Below are 23,837 nucleotides of genomic sequence, written 5' to 3' on the forward strand. Positions count from 1 at the left end.
TGTGTAGGTGGAGCTTACGGGGTATGAGGTATGGAAGTGGCTGGTTTGGGGAGGTGCAGCTGTATGTGTGTGGGTTGGGATGCGGGGATAGCAGTGTGGCTAGTATGGGTATTGGCGCGCTGCTGGAGGTGGTCGTGGCGGGGGTGTTGGGTTGCGTGCCGTGGAGTGTACGGTGGGGAGAATACAGTGGATAGTATACAGCAGGGAGCCTACAGCAGCGCAGACAGCGCGCAAGACAACGCACGAAGAGCCACCACAACCCAACCCAACACACCAGCAGCACGGCTCTCACCCCCTGGAGACGCCGGAGATGGTGTGACCACAATCTAAAGCACACATCAGCAGACACTCGACACTCGACATTCGATTAACGGATTCCCATTCGGCTATGCATCTACACAAGTCACGCGTTGCACGCCAGCACCATGCCATGCCATACCATGCCATGCCGCAAACCATGCTTAAAAACCCCCTTTGCTGCGTCCACTCAGCTACATATACCATACTGGCGCAACGCAACGCAACGCAACGCAACGCAACGGCGATGGCGCCCCGGCGGCGTGGGCGCTTCGGGTGCGGTATGCACGGGCGCCGTGAATGTACAAAATGCCCACTGATACAACTCTCTCTGTCTGTCTCTGTCTCTCTCGCGTTTCTTTCTGTTGTGGTTTCGCGTCTGTGTGTCGACGCATGCATGCAGAGAACGCGACGCGAGACTGTGCTGCAACAGCGGTGCTCCAACAGCCATGCTCCAACAGCCATGCTACATGCTCCATGCTCCGCTCCATGCTCGACTCCATGCTCCGCTCCATGCTCCGTTCCATGCTCCACGACAACGAACACAACACCTAAAACTTGAACACGCTCTTCTTCCGCCCCAAGCCATGGCCCTTGGGCTCGTCGCCGCCGCCCGCCGAATCCTCCCCGTTCGCCTCGCCCTTATCCTTGCCGCCCCAGAACTTCGGCTTGCCTTTGAGACTCATGCTGGAGTGTCTGAAGCGACTCAGGCCCGAGGCCTTGCCGAGCGCGCCGCCGCCGTTGGGGACCGTAGGCGTGCCGGGGGTCGCAGGGGTGTCGTCGGGGCTGCGTTTCCTGCTCTCCTCGGCAGCGGTTTCTTTGGAGGCGGCGAGGGCGGCCTGGAGTTCGTCTTCCTGGCGCTTGTAGTTGTTGCGGCGCTGCTGTTCCATTTCCTTGCGTTTCTGCTTGGCCTGGGCTTCGAGTTCCTTTTCGGCGGCTTTGCGTTCCTCTTTTTCGGCTTTGGATTTCTTGCCAAAGAGGCCGAGGCCGGCGTTGCTCTTCTTCGCGGCAAGGACGGGGATGTTGGTGCTGACGTGTTCGACGGGGTGGGCGTGCTCGGTCGAGTTGAGGGCAGGTGCTGTGGCGGCGTGGTTGAGGCTTGCGAACTGGTCCTCTTCTTCTATCGTTGGCGTCTGTGCTGTCGATAGTCGTTGGGCGTGGCCGGCGCCATTTGGGAAACCGTTAGTTTTTGGTGATGTAGCAACAGTGACAGCCTCTGGGTTGAGTTCTGATGCCTGCTTCGCGGCGGCTTCGCGTGCATCTGCTTCTTGCTCTTTCATCATAGCCTCCTCGGTTGTCTCCTGGTAGAAGAGAACATATGCGCACGCAAGGACGTTTTCTCCGCCAAAGAAGTTGCGCACATAGGCTTTGTCGACAGGCTCGACCATCTCATCGTCAAACAGAAGCCAGCCGCGGTCCTGGGTCTTGATGATGGAAACATAATGGCCGTGGTACGGACCGCCGCCGATGTGGACGACGATAGCATACAGCTCGTACAGCCGGTCGGGATCTTCCGCATCGTCTGTCGTGTTGAACAGGCGGAGATAGTACGGGTATACGACGCGGTGGAACAGCTTCTGTAGCCGTTGCAGATCCTCTGTATACTTGAAACGCTTCAGGTGCAGCGCTAAGATCTTCGGTAACCGTTTGATCTTCATCCTCTTCTCTGCTTCCTGCAGGCCTCCGCAGTTGTCGCAGTGGAACTTGTTGCGCTCGCACAGCATCTCTTCCTCGGAAAACTTTCGTAAGCAGCTGGTGACGGACGAGTGCTGCTCGAGATCGACCGACAAGTCCAGGAAGGCCTCGTCTCGCTGCGAGGTGTTCTCGCATGTCAAGCACCGTGTCTCGGATGTCAGCGTGCCCTCGAAGAGCTCGTGCACCCAACCGGTGTTGATATTGTTGTTGTTGTTCAGCGCAGGGGCGACGACGCCGTTCTGCTCGGTCTCGCCGACCTCTGCGATGCGTGACTTGGAGAACTGCTCGACGTTCTCGACGACCTCGTTCAGCAGCAGGTTCAGGAACTCGTGGGCGTCCTGGTGCATGGGGGTGCGGAACATCTCGTTGTCGCGGCGCAGGATCTCGAGGAACTTGTGGGGGCTGACGACGCCCATGCGCGAGCTGTTCGCGATGACGGCCTCGAAGATGTCCTTGAGCGAGGTGAAGAGCGACTCGGACATGCCGTAGGCCTTGGCGTTCTCGTAGTCCATGGTCAGCACGGGGCCGGCGGCCAGGGCCTGCTTCTTCTTGTACTCGGGCGAGTCCTTGTTGTCCTCGGGCTTGGGCGGCTGGCCGGGCAGCGGCGGGGCCTTGGAGGTGGGACTCGACAGCGAGTTGCGGCCGGCGGGCGAGAGGGCGGACTGGCCATTCTGCAGGTTGGTGTTGATGCGCGGCAGCGACTGCGGGCGCTCGAGCGTCTCGGGGGCGGAGCGGGCGGGGAAGTTGATGACCTGCTCGCGGAAGGGCACCGAGTAGTACAGGCACTGCACGACGGAATTGCAGTAGCTGGCGGTCAGTCAGAGGCAGCGGGTCAGTGGCGGCGGCGGCGGCGGCGGCTTACCAGGTGCTTCCAAACTGGGGGGGTCAGCAGCGTCGTCGCGCGGGGCGGGCGCACTCACATTCTCGAAGCCGAAGAACTTGTCGCTGCCGTCGCCGCGCAGAGGCCCGGCGTTGGCCAGCAGCTTCTCCAGCGGCGTCGGCTCGGGCGCGTTGGGGTCCTTCTTCGCGACCGGGTGGCCAGCGGCGGGACTGGCCGGGGCCTGCAGCCGTCAGTACGAGCCATTGCGCGGCGGCGCGTCGCAGCAGTCGCGGGGGCCTTCGCAGGGGCACTCACAGCGCCCGACTTGAGGCGGCCGAAGAACGAGCTCATCGTGGCAGCTCGCGGCGGCGGGCGCGCGGGGGGGCGGGCAGAGGCGTGCAGGCGGAGGTGCGGGCGAGGACCGGCGGCGAGCGAGATGCTGGGGTAGAGCCCGGGCGAGCAGACATGGGGCAGCGGCGCAGCACAGGTCCGTATTACTATGGCACAGCAGCAGTGGCAGGATGCAGAGCAGAGCACACGCAGACCGCACGGCACGCCAGCGGGCCTCGCTCAGCACGACGGCCGGCCGTCTTGAATCGTCCCGAGCGCGACGAGGCTTGGAGGCAGTCGGCCGCCCGCCCAAGCCCCCAGGCGTCTAGTCGTCCCAGTTGACGCGAACTCCGAGCGCCCGGTCTCCCCACAGAACCCCACCCATGCATGCGCAACCCTGCAGCCGCAGTGAACGTTGCCAGCGATCGGCACTGTCACTGCGAGTGCGTCACCAGCGTCGAGCGTCGCCGCCGCGCCTGGCTCCAAACCACGTCCTAGCCGGCCGGCGGCTAATGCTGCGAACGCGCTGATCACGGGGCCTCAGGCTCACGGGCTCACGGGCGTCCACTGGCACCTCTATTACTGCATTGCTACTGCTCGCGCCTGCTGCCGGCCAGACATGCACCGCGCGCGCGGGCCTTGTTCGTCCGCTGCTCACCTGTCCACGCCACATCACAAATGGCGCAAATCCACTAACCCGCCCAACAGCCATGCCCCATTTAGCCGTCCAGCCTCCGTCGCCCACACGAGCCTGCCCGCACCGCGTGGCCTGGAGCCTCCACCAACGCCCGTGAAATGCAAGTGCCGCGCAGTCGAATGCAACTACATGTACATGGTGTTACAACAGAAAGTAAAATAGAATGAAACGCAAACTGCTTCACAGCCGCCGCATTCGCTTGCCAGCGCCCAGCTCAATCGCCGTGCGGCTGTTGAGTATCAGGTCTTCGTTCCCGCCCGGTGGCGGGTTCTTCTGGATGTATTCCCGCCGTATGCGTGAAGCCTCGCTGTCCCAGCGGACCACTCGCTCCTTGAAGTCTGCTGCGTGAGACGTTGCACTGTCCCGTGCATTGTCAGCCTGCTCCTGGAAGGGCTTCTTGACGTCCTCGCCCGCCGTCCGCCACTTGAGGCCGATGGCAATCCGGACCTCCTGCTTTGACGCTTTTGCCTCTGGGTTGCCCGTGGCAGCCACACGCGCGTCGTCGCACTCTTTCTTAACAGTGTACCAGTAGTCTTTGGTGAAGAGCAAAAACGGATTCACTCCAGAGCGGCCTGGTTTGATCGGTCGCTCGCCAATCTCCTCTAGAATAGCACCAATAATGGCCGCCTCGTAGTCTTCGTCCTGTTGAGCTCGTGCTGTCTTTTCCGTCTGCGTGGGCAACACTGCAGGCGCAAACCCTGGTTTGAAGTCCGCGAACGAGGGAGTAGCTGGCTGCTCGAGCTTGATCTTCTTCTCCACCAACGGACTGGGGACTTCGATAGGCCCGCTCATTGCTTCATATACTTCAGCGGCAGCGCGGAGGCCTGACAAGTATGCGCCATGAACCGTAGCAGGATGCGTTCCACATGTCGCTTCTCCTGCGAAATGTAATGGACCATGCGGTCGAGCCATGACGTCGTAGTCGCCCGTCTGTGTCTTTGCGCCAACGTATGAGTAGCTGCCGCGGGCAAAAGGGTCTTTGCTCCATCTTGTGACAATAGCCTCTGTGGGAAGTGGAACCGTCTTCGATGCGAACATCGAACTCAGTCGGTCTGTAACTTCTTTGACCAGCTGGTCGTTTGACGTCGCCTCAGCGTAGTGAGCAGCATCGCCAGCCATAAGCGCAACAAGCGTTGGCTTGCCGCTGGTCTTGATACAGTTCCAGAACAAGTAGAATCGTCCTCGCCGCGCCCTATAGTCTTCAGGTCGGAGACTGGCTTCGTGCTCGGCTTCGTTCAGCAAGCCGAACATGTCACGGTCGGGCTCCCAGAAGGCCTTTTCGTATACTAATATGACCTTTACGCGCCATTAGTCACTGCAATCCAAACACATCCAAACACTGACCTTGTTGAGTAGTCCGAAGCCCATACGCTCAATCACACCCTGTTTCCAGTCGGGAAGAGGCGGCTGGAACGTTATTGACCCTGACTTCAAAACGCCTAGAGGTGTTGTCAATACAACTCGGTCAGCCTCAAAGGACTGTCCGTTGCTGCATTCAATCGTCACAGCTTTCCCAGTCCCGGTCTCCTCCGTATTGTACCGGACTGACTTGATCGGCGTGTTGAAGCGAACGTCCAGTTGGCTCGGCGACTTCCAGAGTCCTCGCGGAACTTGCTGGTAGCCTCCAATGACCTCCGAATGCTCGCCTTCGAACTCATTGCCCATATCCTGATCCCAACCGCCCAGACTGAGCTTGTTGACACTGACTGCATTTGCATATTCAAGATTGGCATGGTGCCAACTCAGTAGCCGCATGTCTCTCGGTTTCATGTCAACGATAGCTTGATATTGCTTGATACCCTCGTCCATAGTGTGACCCAACGTAGGGAATTCTGTTGTCTTCGCAACTGCATCCAAGTCTACAGTCTGTGTCATTGACACCCCTGCTTTGAGCCTCCACCCAAGATTGTGAATCCCCTCAGCCGCTGTGATGTCCGGGTTGAAGCCAGCACTAAGCTGGTAAGCTCTACCAGCCAGCTTCTCTACTCCCGTTGTAGGTTTATCGACTGTTGTCGACGCCGTACTCTTCGCATTAACAGACAACGGCGCGTCCGAATTCTCCAGTTCCGCAACCGTTGGTCCACCGTTATCGTTTGCGTCGCGGCCAAACATTATAAGGTTACGATCGCCCTCTACAATTCGCTGCGCGGGAGCTTTGTTTCGATAAACGCTGGCTCGCTCCAACACATCATTGTACAGCCTCTCTACCAACAGGTCAGGCTCACGGTCTACGGTTGTGCCATCGTAATCATAGAGTATCGTATTATCGCGTAAACCATGGTATGGAATACCGAGCTGCCCACGAATAATGGCGTTCAGAGGGTTGCCGTGCTCGAATCCTGTGACGATCTGCGCGCCCATCTCGGCTGTACAGCGGTGCCCCGGAGGAAGCGAAGAGTTAGTTTGATTGAGAAAGGGATGTGAGTACACCCTACCACCTACGCGTGGACGGGCTTCAATGACAACGATCTTCGGTGGACGTTCACCGTCGTTGAGTGGTTGATCTGCCAGCTGAGCGAAAAGCGCTTCCAGCTGTCGAGCGCAACCTAGGCCTGACATCCCAGCACCGACAACAATAATCGTTCGCTGTGAACTGTCCTTCGTTTTCTTCTTAGACATTGCTGGTACCGTATCCGGTACCTCAACGCATCCGAAGTTGATGTATCCGTTTCTGAGAAGCCACTGGTATGCTACTTTTGCAAGGCCAAAGAAGCGCTTGTCTCGAGTGCAACCTGCGGCTTCTTCGGATGAAACGTAGACCAGAGGATTGCGGTGCCATAATCTCAAGATCGCGTTCCGTATGTTGAGGTAAATGGTGACCTGCGCGTGGTTGATATGGTTCCTTAGAAGCCGATATTCTGTTGGATGCAGGGCAAACGGATTGAGTCTACTGCTTTCTGCTGCCAGAATGCATTGCCTGCCAAACTCTGGCCATGACATGTCGCTAGGTATGCTTGAATTTGCTCTCCACTCCACCGGCTTGCCTTTCGGAGTGGTTACTAACCGCCGCTTAGCAGTACGCTCATTTGATTGTAATAGCTCAGGTGTCGAAGATGGTTGAGATTCGCGGCTCAAGCTTTGTGGCGTTCTCGTTATGAAGCTGTGCTTGGTTGAGGCATCTTTCAGTCTTGATATCCCGTCGCTCTGATGAGTGACACTCCCATCAACAGCCTTGGATATCCCATTCCCATTGTTGTTCGAGTTGTTTCCGTTGATACCGTGTGTTCCATTCTCCACCGTGGAGTGCGGTGTATTTGGACATGGCAGTGGCGAGGGAGTAAGATTGAAACCATACGCATTCGTGAAGGGACCAGGTGTAGATCCATCTGCCTCCTGATTGCCGCTTTGATGACTGGTCTCCGATGTGTCGTTGTTCTCGCCGTAGTGCACGGACGATGTCGCCGATTCTCTGCCATAGCCAATGTTACTAAGCCCAGGCATAGGAGCGGTACCACCCTTCAGATCCATGCTTCCATGCGTTATTGGTAGCGACAGAAAGTCTTGGTGAGATTGCTCGAACATATCGGAGTCGTCATCCAGTGTATTTGTGTCGGCCCCAGACGCAAAGGCGGAAAACATGATGATGGCCTCCACCCGGGAGGGATAATCTCGTGCGAACACCTGATGTTCCCGCACAAGGGTTACAGATCGCGCAGGTCCATGCGACAAGATGTAAAGGGGATCCGAAGTATGTAACGAATGATTACAGGTCCTGCAGGCATGGAGGATTCGATTGTTGTAAAGATGTTAGATCCCATGCGCGGCGGGCGTGAGTGAAGAGGTTGAGCACGGGAAGCCTAGCCACACGAGTGGCCGTTCCTTCTTCGGCAGCCGCGTTTAGAGCGATCCCTGCGCAGCTCCATCGCACCCCTCTTCGCCGCCTTCTAAGTTCCACCCACTTCAAGCATCGCTTTTGGCTAAGACCTGCACCCGGAGATACGTGCAGTCAAAGGCCACCTTACTCGATCAGGTTGGTGTTGATTGAGCACCACTGATCTCGGAGCGCTGGCCCACACTTCTAGAACCGTAATGAGAACAAATTCTCCCCTCGTACAGCATTGACATCGCCGCATCGTCGAAACAACGGCAACACGATAATTTAGCGCACAGCAATCAGGTCGATATTCGATGCGTATTCGTGAGGGGTACTGTGCGCTATCCACCACGTAGCTCATATTCCACGTAGTCGACACGATTGATGTCTACATGAATAATAAAGCTGGCAGACGAACTTCGAGTTTATGAGGTTTGAAATCCAGACAGGTAATTCTGGTGGCATGAAGTCGCTCCTGAGGCATCTTGCGATGACCTTCCGCATCACTCGTCACCTGGAGTTGTGAGATACTATCTGGACCACTGACAGAATCCGATACTTAGAGATGGCAAGCAGCGCCCGCTATGGACACTTGGTGCTGAAACATGCATAGTCCGGGCAAATCAGTATGGCCGCGTTATCGAAGATTGTTGTAAACGAAAGCTGACATGGTCAACAGAGCGCGAACCCTCGACGCCGAGACGATAGCTGTCTTAGATTCGACGATATTCATGATGATTGGGCTTATTACGAGGAACAACCACAACATCTGAACACTATGAAGACCGTCGAAGACCGCTGTAGACTCTTCTAGTGCGGGTAGACGATCCTTCAACAAGCGGAGATTGAGCCTACAAAGGCGGGATTCATCAGTTTGCTTGCATGTTGTTGGCGCAAGGACCGTGTTCCGTGAATGAGGCTGGAGGTGGTGCTCGCAACGAGAGCGCCGAGGTAATAGCCTGCTATGTACAATTGTGCACGTTTGTGTCGTAAGCCATACGAAGCTGCCGACTCACGATGCTGATTTGATTCTGCCTTGCCGGGCAATCTTAGTGGTGACACCGATTGTGTATGTTCTCATTGTCGCTCAATTTAGAGCGAAGTATAATACGAAAGTGACTGCATTCGAGCATTATCGATCCATGTACTGCAGGTGCATGCAAGTGAGCCTATCACGTGGAGGCGGGAAGCTGGGCACGGGCGGCCAGTGATGTATTTCGATTGACGTAAATGCGGACCCCCGCAGCAACGTTGTTTACCAGAAACAACACCTTTTGCAAAACTAAACGATGCGATGGCCTTGGTCAGGCGACGATAATGAACGGAAGAAGACCGGCCTCGCAGCATGGACTGAACATTACAGCTCAGATGACTGGGCGGCATCGTTATTGGAGCCAAGGACCCTGATCCCATCTCTTGCGCTCACAGTGACCACCGTCGCTGGTGTTCGCCTTTACAAATCCTACCTACGGAGAATACCCAGCGTCAACCACATCAAACCCGACTACTTTCGGCGCAAAAGTTTGTTTGGTCAGGTCACAAGCGTTGGAGATGCAGACAACTTCAGACTGTATCATACCCCTGGCGGACGACTGGCAGGATGGGGCTGGTTGCCATGGAAGAGTGTACCAACGAAAAGAGACCAACTCATGAAACAAACAGTAAGCATGCACCTCTACTATGGCGATAAGTGCTTGGTCTTGCTCTTTGCCATGACACTGACAGGAATTGAAGCTGCACATTCGAATCGCGGGAGTCGATGCGCCAGAACTCGCGCATTGGGGCCGAGAAGCTCAGCCGTACTCAAAAGAAGCACTTGAGATGCTTACCGACCTCATTCTTAACCGACGAGTTCGTGCGCAACTATACAGACGCGATCAATACGATAGAGTGGTAGCGCAGGTCTACTACCGGAAATGGTTCTTCAAGAAAGACGTGGGGTTGGAGATGCTGAAGGCCGGCTTAGCCACCGTCTACGAAGCCAAGTCTGGGGCTGAGTTTGGAAATTCTGAAGCAGAGTATCGCGCTGCTGAAGAGCAGGCCAAAGAACGCAAGGTCGGCATGTGGTCGAAACCTGGACTATTACAAAGGCTGGCTGGCGCAAAGGCTCAGGGCCTAGAGAGTCCACGAGAGTACAAAAGTAGACATGCGGCAGCAGACAAGTCAAAGAAGACTTGAGCAACAAAGATTACAACACAGAAGTGTGTGAGGAATTCATCTGCATATTCAAGATTCCATGGCATCATGTAGATGTGAGAAGCACGCTCCACGGGGTACCATCATGCGACCTCTTGGAAGCAATGCCAGGTCTTCGCACTCGGAATCCAAGAATTCTGACTCTTCGATCTGAGGATTTTGATTGCAAGCTATGCCATCGCCCAGTCGATGATCAACGCTACTAGCGCGCACAGACGTGCCTAGGACGACAAAGAAGGAAATCTGCTCTTCTGACGCGGGCACCTCTGACGCAGTCTAAAGTACCGGTTTGAGTCGTAATGACTCCTTCGGTGTGGAATAGGGTCCGTGAGCTCTGCGGGTGACGGCAGCCCGCAAAACTGCTTCAAAATTTCTTCCCGCCAGTGCGCATGCCAGTGTTAGTGTTCGGCGCCGTTATCGGCCCTGATCCGAATGGTCTTTGTGTGAAGCACAGTGCTGGCTGAACGAGAGAGAGCGTAACGAGTGACATCGAGCCAGTGTACAAAGCCAATCAAGCAAGCGCAATCATGCTGAGTAGTCAATTGATTCATTTGTGTAATAAAAAAAAAGCATCAACCCTGGGTTCCGTTGACTCAAGCGGGCCCTGCGCACTGAACCACGGGTCTTATCGCAATCGGATGGAGCTAAAATCGGCAATAGAAAGTTTGGCAAGCTTCACATCTTCCCCACGATTCAATAATTCATATAGAGTCACATTCCCTCTGCTCTGTTGAGCTTGAGCTCTAGCACCCCTCAATCGCACCTTTAGCCCTCGAGCGACTTCCTCTCGCGCGTTCGTCGCCCTCTCCTCTACGTCACTGGGTGTTCTCAGAGCTCGGCTCAGCAGCTGCTTTACCGCCTGCAACATGGCTCTCTGCGCGCGTCTGGCACGTCGCGTACCTACTACGACAGGCCAATTCCGCAGCATTGCATCTTCTGTCTCTGCGCGAAGCTTCACATCTCGTACAGCTCGTCCTTTGACCTCCCTCCGCGCGAAGGGTGAGTCAACTGCGACATACCGCCAGCTGCGCGCTTTCACAAAAGTCTCGTCCACTTTCAACCAGACACAGGAAGCGCCAAATGCGCAGGCCTACCTTAACAGCGGCGCCATTTCTGGTGCCCGCGATCTCGTCGACGTGAAGAAGGTCTTGGTCATTGGTAGTGGAGGTCTCAGCATTGGACAGGCCGGAGAGTTCGACTACTCAGGTATGAAAGAGCAGATGCTAAAAGAGATGCTGCATACTAATTCGTAACGTAGGCTCTCAGGCTTTGAAGGCCCTTAAGGAGGCTGGCGTACAGTCGGTGCTTATCAACCCCAATATTGCGACTATCCAGACATCGCACGTGCTTGCCGATGAAATCTACTACCTGCCTGTCACCCCCCGAATACGTCGAATATGTCATCCAGAAGGAGAAGCCCGATGGCATTTTCCTGTCCTTCGGTGGACAGACTGCGCTGAACCTGGGTGTCCAAATGAACAGGAAGGGCCTCTTCGAGAAGTATGGTGTCAAGGTTCTTGGAACAAGCGTCAAGACTCTCGAGACTTCTGAGGATCGTGATTTGTTCGCAAGGGCTCTGGACGAAATCGATATCCCCATTGCCAAGTCGATTGCTGTCAACACTGTCGACGAGGCTCTCGACGCTGCCGAGAAGGTCGGCTACCCCATCATCGTCCGTGCTGCGTACGCGCTCGGTGGTCTGGGATCTGGTTTCGCCAACAACCCCGATGAACTCAGGGACTTGTCTGCTCGATCGCTCACTCTCTCCCCCCAGATCTTGGTTGAGAAATCGCTGAAGGGCTGGAAGGAGGCTGAGTACGAGGTCGTTCGTGATGCGGCTGATAACTGCATCACTGTCTGCAACATGGAGAACTTCGACCCTCTCGGTGTGCACACCGGTGACAGCATTGTCGTCTCGCCTAGTCAGACTTTCAGCGATGAGGAGTACCACATGCTCCGCTCTGCCTCGATCAAGATTGTGCGACACTTGGGTGTCGTTGGTGAGTGCAACGTACAGTACTGCCTCCAGCCCGACGGTCTTGACTACAGGGTCATCGAGGTCAACGCTCGTCTTTCTCGTTCTTCTGCTTTGGCCTCGAAGGCTACCGGTTACCCCTTGGCCTACACTGCCGCAAAGATTGGTCTCGGACACACTCTGCCTGAGCTCCCCAACGCTGTCACCAAGACCACCACTGCCAACTTCGAGCCCTCCCTCGACTACGTAGTCACAAAGATGCCCCGATGGGATCTGAGCAAGTTCCAGAACGTGAAGCGCGACATCGGTAGCTCCATGAAGTCCGTTGGTGAGGTCATGGCTATCGGTCGTACATTCGAGGAGTCTTTCCAGAAGGCCTGCCGACAGGTTGACCCCAAGTTCCTCGGCTTCCAGTCCGAGAAGTACGGCGAGAGCCTTGACTACGAGCTTGCGAACCCCACAGATCGCCGATGGCTCGCTGTTGGTCAGGCCATGTACCACGAGGGCTACACTGTCGACAGGGTGCACGAGCTCACCAAGATTGACAAGTGGTTCTTGTACAAGCTCCAGAACATCGTCGACTGCACAAAGGAGCTCGAGGAGATCGGCAGCCTCTTTGGCCTCAAGAAGGAAATCATCCTCAAGTCCAAGAAGCTCGGTTTCTCCGACAAGCAGATTGCCAAGGCTGTCAACAGCACCGAAGACGAGGTCCGCGCTCGCAGGAAGAGCTTCGGCATCAGGCCCTGGGTCAAGAAGATTGACACCCTGGCTGCTGAGTATGTTCCCCATCTCCACTCATCGATCTCTATGCTAACTTTCAAAAGATTTCCCGCTGACACAAGTACGTTAATGACCCTCCCCTGTGCTTCGTACGCTTGCTAACACGTTATAGACTACCTTTACGTAAGTCCCTGATCCCCTACCCTTGATCTCCTTTGTTTTGAGTACCCCTTCCTATTGAATCTTTCCCCTTTTGCCATCTCCTAGACTGGACTTCCCTGGATTGCTGGAGGTCATCAGCGCTACCTGCACTACTGCACGCACATCACACACCGCTCTCTGGAGGCCTTCATTTGATCTGCCTACCCGTTGTACACATCAATATTTTTTGTCCTGCCACTCTACCGGACGGCTCGTAGGAGGTCTTCTACACTACACGGTCACTGCACATATTCGACATGCGGTCTCTTGGAGGCCTCTAACGGTCTTCTACCTACTATTGCGATATCTGCAAGAAGTCCTGCCACCACAAGTCCGACCTTGACGAGCACAACAAGACAGAGAAGCACCGTGCCTAAGAAGCCAACCCACACCGCGACTCTTCGAGTGTGGCCCTTGCGGCTATGGCACCGACGTGCGCAAGAACTGGGACTGTCGCTGCAAGGGCAGGAAGCACCAGGCTTTCATGTTCGAGCTGAAGGCTACCTCATTGAGCTCTGAGCTCTTTGGGTAACTCAAATCGACAGCCTCGATCTTTTTGACGTCGTCTGATATACTCAACGCGTCATATATCCGGTGGCATCAGCTAATCGACACTGTCGATACCGAGTTGGAGCTCATGATCGTCACTATTCGCTCTGTCTGAGCGGCTCGTTTGGCGCACTTTCTGGACCGATTGAAGAGCCATTTAATGTCTAACTGAGGACCTTTACGCCACTTCATCAGATTTCCTCAACGCGAAATTTCGTCATTGTTCACACTTCTGCAACTACTAATCTTTACTTCAGACCACCTACAACGCCTCCTCCCACGATGTCTCGTTCGACGACCACGGTGTCCTCGTCCTTGGTAGCGGTGTCTACCGTATTGGTAGCTCTGTCGAGTTCGATTGGTGTGCTGTCAACGCCACCATGTCGCTCAACAAGCTCGGCAAGAAGACTGTCATGATCAACGTACGTTTCCCTGAAAGCCTCCAGGACTATCTGTCCGTCCCCAGGCCTTTGGAAAGACTCAATTGTAGTACACATGCTAACATATCGCGACAGTATGTAAGCTACAATCCCTGCCGCAGACCTCCCATGCACGGACCACTTTCCTCCAATTTTTGGAACTCCGGGTCCAACCCAAGTATACCCCTTCACCCTTACCCAACCCCAACCTCCTTTACTTGAATGTATTATGCTAACTTGACGGATCCAGAATCCTGAGACTTATGTCGGTAACCCCCGATTCCGCTGGTTTTGCCATTGCTGACATATTTTAGTCGACCGATTTCGACGTCGCGGACAGGCTCTACTTCGAGGAGTTGAGCTACGAGCGTGTCATGGATATCTACGAGCTGGAGACCGCCCAGGGTGTCGTTGTCTCTGTCGGTGGTCAGCTGCCTCAGAACATCGCCTTGAAGCTCCAGGAGTCTGGCAAGGCTAAGGTTCTCGGAACCGACCCTAACGACATTGACAAGGCCGAGGACCGCCACAAGTTCTCTTCGATCCTGGACTCCATCGGCGTTGATCAGCCCGCGTGGAAGGAGCTGACTTCGTACGAAGAGGCGAAGAAGTTCGCTGACGCTGTCAAATACCCTGTCCTGGTTCGCCCATCCTACGTTCTCTCCGGTGCTGCCATGACAGTCATCCGCAGCGAGGATGAGCTCGAGGAGAAGCTTCTGGCCGCCTCTTCCGTCTCGCCTGACCACCCTGTTGTTATCACCAAATTCATCGACGGCGCTCAGGAAATTGACTGCGATGCTGTGGCCTCCAACGGAAAGGTCCTTGTTCACGCTGTCAGTGAGCACATCGAGAACGCTGGTGTCCACTCTGGTGATGCCACACTTGTCCTGCCTCCTGTCAACCTCAACACCAGGATCCAGGAGCGCGTTAAGGAGATCGCCGACAAGGTCGCCAAGGCATGGAACATCACCGGTCCCTTCAACATGCAAATCATCATGGAGGAGGTCGAGGGTGCGGAGCCCAACCTCAAGGTCATTGAGTGCAACCTTCGTGCATCCCGCTCATTCCCCTTCGTCAGCAAGGTCCTTGGCACCAACTTCATCGATGTTGCCACCAGGGCTCTTGTCGGTCGCGAGGTTCCCGAGCCTACTGATCTCATGAAGGTTGACCGTGACTACGTTGCCACCAAGGTTCCTCAGTTCTCCTGGACCAGGCTGGCTGGTGCTGACCCCTACCTCGGCGTCGAGATGTCCTCCACTGGTGAGATGGCCTGCTTCGGTAAGGACCTCATTGAGGCCTACTGGGCAGCTGCTCAGTCGCAGATGAACTTCCGCCTGCCTCAGCCTGGTGAGAGTCTTCTCTTCGGCGGTGATGTCACAGCTGGATCTCTTCACTCCAACTCCCTGATCCAGATTGCCAAGTACATCCAGTCTCTTGGCTACAAGTTCCTTGCCGCCAACGAGAACGTCAAGGCTCTGCTCGAGAAGAGCGTCGAGGGTGTCAAGGTCGAAGTCATCGCTTTCCCCAAGGAGGATAAGCGTGCTCTCCGTGAGGTCTTTGAGAAGAACGACATCCGTGGTTGCTTCAACCTGGCCAAGTTCAGGGCCAACGGTCTGCTTGACGAAGACTATGTCATGCGCAGGAACGCAGTCGACTTTGGCGTCCCTCTCTTCATGGAGCCCAAGGTAAGCCAGGACTCTCATCTCCACCATCATCACATGCTAACAGTCCACAGACTGCTGTCCTTTTCGCTCAGTGCATGAGCGAGAAGCTGCCCAAGAAGGAGGGCATCCCCACCGAAGTCCGCACATGGAGCGAGTTCGTTGGTGGACGACCATTGTAAATGACATGTACTCATTATCCTGCTTCACGGCAGAGTAACATGGGAAGAATAAAAGAGCCATATACCCACCGGGGTCGGATAGGATAGGTCTGTGAGGCAAGCAAGACGGATCAACCTCGAGGAGATTTTGTGTCCTGTTTATACAGCGTTCTCGACTCATCTACAAAGGAAGTTTAGAGGAGTTAGGAAATGCTTTGGCATGAGGTTTGTGCGGTAAAAGGCTCTCCTCTCGAATTTGTAAGCTAGTAATTCATTTGATACGATCACCATATGTTCACTCAGATGCAAGTTGTCCGCAGTGATAATCGGATTCTATATATGCGTCTAGTTGTAAAATCACCCGTCCGCTGAGCATCCGAGCGCTTTAGTGCCTACTGAAGGGTAGCAGTAACCTGTCGAGAGCTTCTCTGAGAACTCAGTTCCCGCTGCGTTCGCGTAGACGGGTTTGCTCTCCGCGCTAGGAGAGTCAAGTTTGCAAGATCCATGGCATTTGCTCCCTGGTTGGTTCCGGCATTCTGAGACGCACCTGTACGGGTTCTTATACGCCTTGTCCTTGGTACAATACACGGATACCTGTCTGCATACTGAGCCAGCGTCAGTACAGCCTTGACCGCCGGTTAACGGGACGGGAACGCAAAGCGGAAAAGGGTCCTTGTTGCGTGTGCCCTTGCTATTCACGGCTGCGTGGAAGCTGTCACTGTCATCGTCATCCCACTTGGCTTGCGCGATTGATGTTGTGTTGAGGCTGAGGACGGGCTTCTGTGCATCTGGCTGAGGCGGTGCGATGGGGTTCGTGTTGTTGGTCTTGGAAAACCCGGTGGATCCCTCCACGCATAGAGAAGAGTCCGTGAATGCTGCAGCAGAGACGTCGTGCCACAAGCGGGTCATGTTGTAGATGTTGTCCACTGTGTAGTAGATGCGGCAGTCGGCGGCTTCATACTTGAATTGCAGCGGAGTAGTGTCTTCTTTTCTGATCTGATCGCGAAGATTAAATCCGCCGTACTTGACGAACATTGCGGAATCTCTGATCTCGGGTACTGTCGCGTTGACGTTCGTTGCGACGCTCTCGTCAAGGCTTCGTGCGTAGATCATGTCGTTGTCCAGTGTCCATGTGTCGTATGATCTGGCACCACGGGTACCACTGGCGGCTTGCATAGGCCCTTTTGTTGGACGACCTCCAGCGACCACCGTCTTCGCTCCTGCCTGCGTCATCATCTCGACAAATAGAGCACAGGCAGATGCGCAAAGGCCGTCAGTAAGCAGGACGATACGATCCGCCTGCACAGGTCGTGGTAGGAACGGCCCGATGCTGTTTTCAGGTAGATACCACGTTGGAATCCACTCATCGAAGGCAGCCTAAGAATTATCAGAGCGAGCTACTATCTCGGTGGCTTGAACCGACTTACGGTATCAAAGGTAGGGTTGGCTAGGTCATATTGCTCGACAAGGGAGAACTCGTCATCTTGCGCCCTGATTGGTCCCTGGTATTCGGACCAGCTGCTGAAATTGCTGCCAGTAACAGCATTGAGTCGATCGGTGATGACCCATTCGTTCGCTGCATTGTCATACTTTATGTACTCTTCCGTCTCGTTGGCTTCGCTCAGAGAGGACCACCATTCCGTGGTCGCTGAGCCCATTACATTGGCTACATCAAAGCTGCGCCTTCTGCTCCCTGCAAACGGGAACAGATCTGGAAAGAATTCTTTAAAGGTGGTGAATGCGAGCAGGGGAGTGCCTCCAGAGTTACGTTGGAGGTCGATCACGACCCTGTCTACACCTGCAGTAGAGATGTTGCGGACAAAATAAGAGACTGTATCCGTCCAATTCCCTAGTGTCTCTGGGACACCGTCAAAGCTTGGAAGGCTCAAGACGCCCGTGGAGATGTCCTTGTAGAAGTATCCAGACACGAGACCGGTGTAATAGACACCGAGGTCGTATTGAACGATGTCCGGGTCTTCCGGAAAGGCACCGAAGCTTGCCTCTGACCAATTCCCAGGAGCAGCCTGCACAGTGCCAGAGCTTTCCAGCGGGGAGGCAACAGGCTCAAACGAAGCAGGCAAGAGACCGAGCACGAAGTAGTTGTAGAAGTCACCACCTGTCGTCAAAGGGCCTGTGGCATTGGCAGGCTCGTTGTAAATCGCCACCCAAATGGTGTCCTTGGACGTGCCGTTCTCGTACGTGAAAGTCAGATTGTCGCCCGGGTAGAATGTGCCTGCACCGGAGAATGTAGTCAGTCCACCTAGAATGTCAAGTGTAGGATGAGACATCAGATCGTTCCATTCAGCATGCGGCTCAACATATCCCCATGAGTTTAGCGCAGCGTAGGTACTGATAAACTCGTTGACCTCCGTCCCGTTGATGGTGACGATTGGTGACGGTGTCCAGGGCTGCGATGCCTTCTCTGGGAGGAGGTCATCAGTGATGTAGATTTTTGGTGCCTGTTTGCCATCGATGGAGGCTGAGGTAATCTCGTAGGGGCTGCCAAAGGAGAAGGCTGATAGAATGCCGGCGTTCAGTATGACATGACCATCCTTCAAGGCGTACGTCAGGAGCTGGACGTCTGCCTCAAAGTCATACTGGTTGCGGTATGCACCTGCATCGACACGCTGTTGTATCTTCCCAAGTTCGGTCTCAAAATCGACTGCCGGCTGTTGATACCCTTCGGGAGGGTTCTTCAGGTATGCAAGAGTAGTCTGGAATTGGAGAGTTTCGTTCCAATAGGCGATAAAGCGCGAAGCGACGGCACTGTTGAATGGCACACTAGTGAGGCATTCGTAGGCATCGCTGGCAGCAAAGAATGAATACCCTATTCAGCATTAGCTTGATAAGAACGAAAATGCGATAACTAGGGTTGAGATGGTAGTAGCAACGCGTAACGCGCTAATTTTGACCCCTCCCCTCTGCTCTTCAACCTGGAACTGACTCACCTTCGTTCACAGCATCGATGATCTTTCCACAAATCGTCGATTGGGCATCTGAGGCACTTGCAGTAGTCGATGGTTCCTGCCGGGCAATTCTTTGCGGCACTGAGCGGGCAAAGCTGGAGGCCGCAAAGCCGAGCACCAACAAGCTTCTGCAGATCATCCTTTCGAATACAACAGCACAGGCAAGAGGCTGTCAGGATAACGATCTTATTAAATAAGGGGGCATCATTAATTTAAGCAATCTCGTTTTTATCGTTGATGGCGTTTGCAAGTCGGCGAGGCGGACGCCATGCATACGCTCAAATGGCCCCCAAATATACCTATTTGGGGGCGAGTTAAGCCGTCCAGGCACCCGCGGCAAAGCCTTACACCTGCATGTGCCATTTAGAGAATCTGACACCGGCTTCAGCCCCATACACATCGGGACTAAGTGCTGACTGCTCATTACAGGCCCCACTCTGTATGCGCACTTGATTGCAGGCTATTCATCTGCAATACACAACAAACTTCCACAAGGACTTGCCATTCACACCATAGACCCCCGCGTCCAAGATGGAGTACCTGGCTCCACAGCACCTTGACCAAAATATTTCTACAGACATCTTCCCCGACCTTCTTGGATGGGTGTTCGAGAGCGACGCCTTTCAAAGATGGCATCGAGGTCATGGGAAGTGGCAATTGCACTGTATCGGAGGACCGGGGTCTGGGAAGGTGAGCAAATCCATTACGTCGTGTGACAGCCTCAACAAGGAATCGCCACACCGGTGTGGTCCCTCGGAAGGCCACAATCTGTCCGAGCTTTGCTTGTCGTGGAGCTGGTCCTTTTCACTGTTGGTTCACAGAGATTCGGGCGCAAGTCATGTCATTTCAAGATGCTGAAAATAGATACAGTCCTACTGACACCAGAGTAGACAACGTTCGCGAGATTGGCGTCTCGGCACCTAAGGCAGCACCCTGAACATCAAGGCTGTCCTATCATCTTGGTCTGTATCGACAAAGACATCCCCAATTGCCAGATCGACTTCATCGAAGCCTTCTTGGTCACAGTGTATCACAACATTAAGGAGTCTGTCCTCCACCAGAGCGATGAGTCTGACCGGTTGTATGAGGAGTACAGCGACTTATGTGACCCTCAATCGATGGGTGCACAGAGGAGGAAACGACTAGGGTGTCTTCGTCAAGCTGTCCATGCGAGCCTTGAAGCAGCTAACGACAGTTACGCGTTTTTGATTCTTGACGGTATTGACAGATGTGGCCCCACAGTACGGTATATGTTGGAGACAGAATTGGCTGATCTGCAACAAAAAGGAACGAGGGTTCTGTTGACGTCTCGCTCAGCGGCCTTCGAGCAGAGAGAGGCTCAATGCGATATTCGCGAATGTCACAACCATGTCAACCAAATTCCACTGGATATGTATATGCTATGCCTTGACAATAGTTGCGAAGGCTTCACCATGTGTTTTGTGTGCAGAGACGCAGGCAAAACTTGCCACTCGTGGTGAGTTTCCATATGCCCTGGATTCTCCACTCTCTAATGTGTGCTACAGTAATGTCCACGACAACCTCATGGAGGACTATGATCATGTCAACGTCAGGCTATGGGTCCCACCAGATGTGATGAAGGCCTTCATTGCATGGGATTTGGAACGCGAGCATGGCGACCTGGGACTCAACAGTCGCGGTCGGAAGCCCCCTCTGTCTGCACTGGGCGAGAGTTTAGTGTCCACACGGGATGTAAAGCCTATCACACAGCTTGTCGACGATATCGAACTGAACTCATATGGAAACATTGCGATGGCACGGGCGAGATTAGACCTGGTGCATGATATGGAGACTGCTGAGAGCCTCGATGCCAGGAGACAACAACTTCCTGCACCTATCGTTGCCCTGTTCGACTGTGGACTCGAAAGCATCGAGGCTCAGCCCAAGCATCAACGGGCAATTGCGCTGAAAGCTATCGCTTCCGCGGGCCGGTATGATGACGGGGAGGCGATAGATGAACTACGTGAGCAATTACGAGGGTTCGATATCCCTGGTATTTACAGTGGGGAGGAGATTGTCGAAGCAACCAGGGGCTGGCTCGTCGACATAATGGTTGAAGGCCCACAAAGACTCAAGATCTATAACAGGAACTTCCTGTTCTATGTGGAACAGAGATACAATCAAGCTCTTCACCGAGCCGCCATACAAATCGAAGCCAGTAGCCGTCGAGGCTCTGCACTTTCAGAGTTCGGTACACCTCAGAGGTCGTCCACAGCTCGCTTTGAGCCACAGAACACATACGAGGAGCCACAACAGATCAATCCATACAAACTCTCAAGAACTATGACGACTATGCCGGCTATTGAAGAAGCACCTCCTCAGACCTTCATTGTTCGGAAAGGCACGGTAGCTTGGACATAATCTTGAAGAAGGCTATAGAACGCTATTCTAACCAAAACTTCCTCCCCAATCTCGCACTATATTCCTGAGGCGGAAGCTTCTCACTGCCAGCGGTCACTAACAGCCTACTGAATGTCTCCGCGTTTGCACCGCGGAAGTCAAACGCACCCACTCTGCGAAACCGATCTCCTTCTTCTTTATCAACAGACTCTAGAAGAATACCACGACCTTCGAACTCTATATCTCCGCTGCCATGTGTCTGCATGCTCTCTGCCTTCAGTTTTACCACTTTCTTTACTGACAGTACCACAAACTTTGACGGGTGTTCGCCGTTCATCAGGCTTGGGATAGTGTCTGGATAGGCTTCCATTTCGAAATTATTTTCATCGTGTACTCGTAGAACCCATGCTCTTCTAGTCTCGCTGAAGCGAAGTATACCGTGGTTGATATGCCCTTGGATAGCTATAGCGTAGTTGTGAAGTACTGGCTCGGCATTTTCATCCACTTTGTCGGCCTTTTCACCCTGACCGTAGTGGCCTATATCCTTCTGAGCTTTCGTCTTTGCATGTTTGACTTCCAGTACACTATCGCTCTGGACTCGTTGCGGCAGAAACGGTCCCGGACCTCGAGGTCTCGAAGGCAACGACGGCCGTGCGTAACGCTTCACGCCTTTGAGATCGAGTTCGAGGTCACGACCGTTGTGGTCGCACACTGTGCGATGACTCTTGTCGGAGAGTCTGTCGGCGATTATGATCTCGCCGTCCATGGACGCCCATGACCAAGACGGGATCTTTCGCCTTTCTGTGACAGGGCGCTCCTTGAGTTTGCACTCAGCAACCCGCCACGCTAACTGATCTTCGAGGTTGTCTTCCCAGAGGCCTTCGCCGTACTCCACACCCATGCTGTCTTTAATGAGTTTTGCAATACCCCAGAGTGCAATGAGCTTGTCAGAACGTTGTGTCAGGTTACAGCTCGTGTAATTCCGAACCGCACTTTGCCAGTAAACGGAGAGAGGCTGATCATTTGGTCCGGCGAGATCGCGACTGCCTTCGGGTTCCTGGAGGCGGCCTCTCCAGTGTCTGTCGGGTTTCGATGTCTTATCCATGGGTTTTGGTAAGCCGGCCGGAAGACTTTCACAAGCGCTCAGAGAAGGACAATCCCAAAACACCTGGCCCCGGGTGAAATGGAGAATCCGAGGTGACAGCATTCTTTCTGGTGTTGGGTCAGCATCTCGCTAGCATTTGATCTTTGCCACGTACCTTGGAACACCCACCCACGCGTGTACAAACTCGACTGTAATAGCTCACGATCCCATAGATCTTCAGGTACAACCCTCCATTTCTTGCCAGTGAACATGGATGAAGCTTCGCGAGGCGTATACTCGACTGGAGACACATCCATGGGTTCACGACTACGAAAGGCGCCCCCGTACTGACCTACGGAGTCCGCGATCGCGATATTGCAGTAGCTATTCCTGTACACCAGATGCATCTTACTTGCTTCACGTACCCAGTCCTCTGCACTGCCCTGGATGATACAAAGGCTGTCGATCCAGATGTACCCGATCTCAAGAAAGCGAGCAACCTCGATGGCTTGCCTGAAGTTGTTGGTGAGCATGTTCCACGACACACCGTCAGTCATGAACGACTTCCTGTTGTTATCGCGTAATTGGACGAAGTCGGGCTTTCCCCAGCAGTGCGACAGAGAACAGTATGGCCCATGAACAGTCGTTGTCGCGGTCTCTATTACCCGAATAGCGGACTCGGGTGGTCCACTGATATCTAGCAGACGGGTTGGGATGAAACGAGACGCTTTTGGGGTGGCCTTCCTTCGTCTCATGCAGTCTGTGTGCTGTTGGTCGCACCTCCCGACCCACTCGCGGATCTGACGACCGCCGTTCACGCTTGGATTTGTCGACCGACCAAGTTGTAGCAGCGTCGGTAGAGGCTGCAAATCTATGAACAATCAGCGAGATATCGAGAACGGTCTTGCTAAGATCAAGTGCCTACCTTCGTCAGGAAAGAGGAAGAAGGTTCTCGTTGGGAGATCAATATTGTCTAGATCTGCGTCCACTCCGACGGCAAGTCTCTTCTTCGGAGGCACATATCGAAACGTCACGACCGCTGTCTCCGGACTCTCTCGAATCTTGGCCAGACTCCTGATGCTCCAGCGATAAACTGGCCAGGACTCTGCATAGTCAGACTCCTTCAACCACGGCGCCACTCGCCTGATGTCTTTTCGAAGCGTCGAACAAAAGAGGCATCGATACTTCGACGATGGAGTCAGAGCGTCATAAGAGTGATTATGGAAGTCCCAGGAGACGTCGCTTTCCAAGACGTTGGCGATGCAGTAGTCGCACAGCTTCATGCTCGATGTATGTTGAGAGCTAGTTCGTCACAAAGGCACGCGGAGAAGAGTATAACAGATAGATCACACGCATCGTGGAGATTGTACACGGTGCGCGGATTCGGCTTGTCGCATATTGTTAGGCTACAGAGCCGACCGTACAGCGCGTGGGGGCCAAAACTGATTGCTTACTGCCACTGTTGCATGGTGCGACTGGACACCTGAGCATATATATCAAGCATCGGAAGATTTCAGGTAGCAATGAACCCAGATAACCTGACCCCAATATCCCCTAGGTAACATATGAAGTAGCTTTGCGCGAAGACATGTCGTCCAGGATGCAACAGCGACCCTTTCGGAGTACCCCGCAGCGCGACGGAACTTTCCCACCCGACAGCATTGAAGGACAAAGGAAGCAGCCAACGACGTCCCACTGTCCGTCCATGACCACCGCAAACAGCCATGCTGCACCACACTTGTTGCGAGGTCTCTCACCAAGTTACCGTATGGGGCAACTTGTTAGCATTGCGTCGAAAGTAGGCGTCGAGCTTGTAACCTTGAAAACTCCCTAACGCGGCAACCGTCAATTGCAGGCGTTGAGCTTCCTTGCAACTCTAACCTTAACCTTAACC

General features: G+C 54.2%; 7 protein-coding genes across 7 annotated transcripts; 3 read left to right on the forward strand and 4 right to left on the reverse strand.

The window, feature by feature from the left end:
• Positions 1–509: 509 nt before the first annotated feature.
• C7974DRAFT_356571 (uncharacterized protein) lies at positions 510–3,418 on the reverse strand. Its single transcript, XM_046139599.1, has 4 exons — positions 3,128–3,418; positions 2,913–3,053; positions 2,855–2,868; positions 510–2,799 (listed from the first exon to the last, which is right to left on the reverse strand). The coding sequence occupies exons 1-4, from the start codon at positions 3,161–3,163 to the stop codon at positions 849–851; spliced, it is 2,142 nt and encodes a 713-aa protein (XP_045999516.1). The 5' UTR covers positions 3,164–3,418; the 3' UTR covers positions 510–848.
• A 235-nt stretch (positions 3,419–3,653) lies between these two features.
• On the reverse strand, positions 3,654–7,696 carry C7974DRAFT_471024 (flavin-containing amine oxidoreductase-domain containing protein). Its single transcript, XM_046146485.1, has 2 exons — positions 5,184–7,696; positions 3,654–5,135 (listed from the first exon to the last, which is right to left on the reverse strand). Exons 1-2 carry the CDS (start codon positions 7,416–7,418, stop codon positions 4,020–4,022), a joined length of 3,351 nt encoding a protein of 1,116 aa, XP_045999517.1. The 5' UTR covers positions 7,419–7,696; the 3' UTR covers positions 3,654–4,019.
• A 1,246-nt stretch (positions 7,697–8,942) lies between these two features.
• On the forward strand, positions 8,943–9,831 carry C7974DRAFT_411730 (uncharacterized protein; the record flags this gene model as incomplete). The annotated part of the gene is made up of 2 exons (XM_046143587.1): positions 8,943–9,314; positions 9,388–9,831. The coding sequence occupies 2 exons, from the start codon at positions 8,943–8,945 to the stop codon at positions 9,829–9,831; spliced, it is 816 nt and encodes a 271-aa protein (XP_045999518.1).
• Positions 9,832–10,715: 884 nt separating this feature from the next.
• On the forward strand, positions 10,716–15,553 carry C7974DRAFT_411731 (uncharacterized protein; the record flags this gene model as incomplete). The annotated part of the gene is made up of 9 exons (XM_046143588.1): positions 10,716–11,055; positions 11,108–11,193; positions 11,258–12,600; positions 12,649–12,665; positions 12,717–12,727; positions 13,552–13,716; positions 13,964–13,978; positions 14,028–15,395; positions 15,446–15,553. 9 exons carry the CDS (start codon positions 10,716–10,718, stop codon positions 15,551–15,553), a joined length of 3,453 nt encoding a protein of 1,150 aa, XP_045999519.1.
• Positions 15,554–15,681: 128 nt separating this feature from the next.
• C7974DRAFT_158490 (uncharacterized protein) lies at positions 15,682–18,873 on the reverse strand. Its single transcript, XM_046135905.1, has 3 exons — positions 18,481–18,873; positions 16,960–18,359; positions 15,682–16,909 (listed from the first exon to the last, which is right to left on the reverse strand). The coding sequence occupies exons 1-3, from the start codon at positions 18,635–18,637 to the stop codon at positions 15,890–15,892; spliced, it is 2,577 nt and encodes an 858-aa protein (XP_045999520.1). The 5' UTR covers positions 18,638–18,873; the 3' UTR covers positions 15,682–15,889.
• Position 18,874: 1 nt separating this feature from the next.
• On the forward strand, positions 18,875–20,891 carry C7974DRAFT_158506 (uncharacterized protein). The gene is made up of 3 exons (XM_046135906.1): positions 18,875–19,188; positions 19,389–19,975; positions 20,025–20,891. Exons 1-3 carry the CDS (start codon positions 19,030–19,032, stop codon positions 20,878–20,880), a joined length of 1,602 nt encoding a protein of 533 aa, XP_045999521.1. The 5' UTR covers positions 18,875–19,029; the 3' UTR covers positions 20,881–20,891.
• An 11-nt stretch (positions 20,892–20,902) lies between these two features.
• Positions 20,903–23,226, reverse strand: C7974DRAFT_308604 (heterokaryon incompatibility protein-domain-containing protein; the record flags this gene model as incomplete). The annotated part of the gene is made up of 3 exons (XM_046138179.1): positions 20,903–22,071; positions 22,119–22,814; positions 22,869–23,226. The coding sequence occupies 3 exons, from the start codon at positions 23,224–23,226 to the stop codon at positions 20,903–20,905; spliced, it is 2,223 nt and encodes a 740-aa protein (XP_045999522.1).
• Positions 23,227–23,837: the final 611 nt, after the last annotated feature.

This window comes from Boeremia exigua (assembly GCF_020726555.1).
Source record: "Boeremia exigua strain MPI-SDFR-AT-0100 chromosome Unknown C7974scaffold_4, whole genome shotgun sequence".
In the NCBI taxonomy this organism is placed as follows: Eukaryota; Fungi; Ascomycota; class Dothideomycetes; order Pleosporales; family Didymellaceae; genus Boeremia; species Boeremia exigua.

What these genes read in the sequence shown, in the direction of transcription:
- C7974DRAFT_356571 (XM_046139599.1), bottom strand. Translation starts at nt 3,163, where the DNA reads ATGAGCTCGTTCTTCGGCCGCCTCAAGTCGGGCGCT. An exon ending in GCCGCCTCAAGTCGGGCGCT is followed by an intron (nt 3,054 to 3,127) that starts GTGAGTGCCCCT and finishes TGACGGCTGCAG; the next exon opens with GCCCCGGCCAGTCCCGCCGC.
- C7974DRAFT_471024 (XM_046146485.1), bottom strand. Translation starts at nt 7,418, where the DNA reads ATGTTTTCCGCCTTTGCGTCTGGGGCCGACACAAATACACTGGATGAC. An exon ending in GCTTCGGACTACTCAACAAG is followed by an intron (nt 5,136 to 5,183) that starts GTCAGTGTTTGG and finishes TGGCGCGTAAAG; the next exon opens with GTCATATTAGTATACGAAAA.
- C7974DRAFT_158490 (XM_046135905.1), bottom strand. Translation starts at nt 18,637, where the DNA reads ATGATCTGCAGAAGCTTGTTGGTGCTCGGCTTTGCGGCCTCCAGCTTT. An exon ending in CATCGATGCTGTGAACGAAG is followed by an intron (nt 18,360 to 18,480) that starts GTGAGTCAGTTC and finishes AATGCTGAATAG; the next exon opens with GGTATTCATTCTTTGCTGCC. An exon ending in CCAACCCTACCTTTGATACC is followed by an intron (nt 16,910 to 16,959) that starts GTAAGTCGGTTC and finishes GATAATTCTTAG; the next exon opens with GCTGCCTTCGATGAGTGGAT.
- C7974DRAFT_158506 (XM_046135906.1), top strand. Translation starts at nt 19,030, where the DNA reads ATGGAGTACCTGGCTCCACAGCACCTTGACCAAAATATTTCTACAGAC. An exon ending in GAGGACCGGGGTCTGGGAAG is followed by an intron (nt 19,189 to 19,388) that starts GTGAGCAAATCC and finishes ACACCAGAGTAG; the next exon opens with ACAACGTTCGCGAGATTGGC. An exon ending in GGCAAAACTTGCCACTCGTG is followed by an intron (nt 19,976 to 20,024) that starts GTGAGTTTCCAT and finishes TGTGTGCTACAG; the next exon opens with TAATGTCCACGACAACCTCA.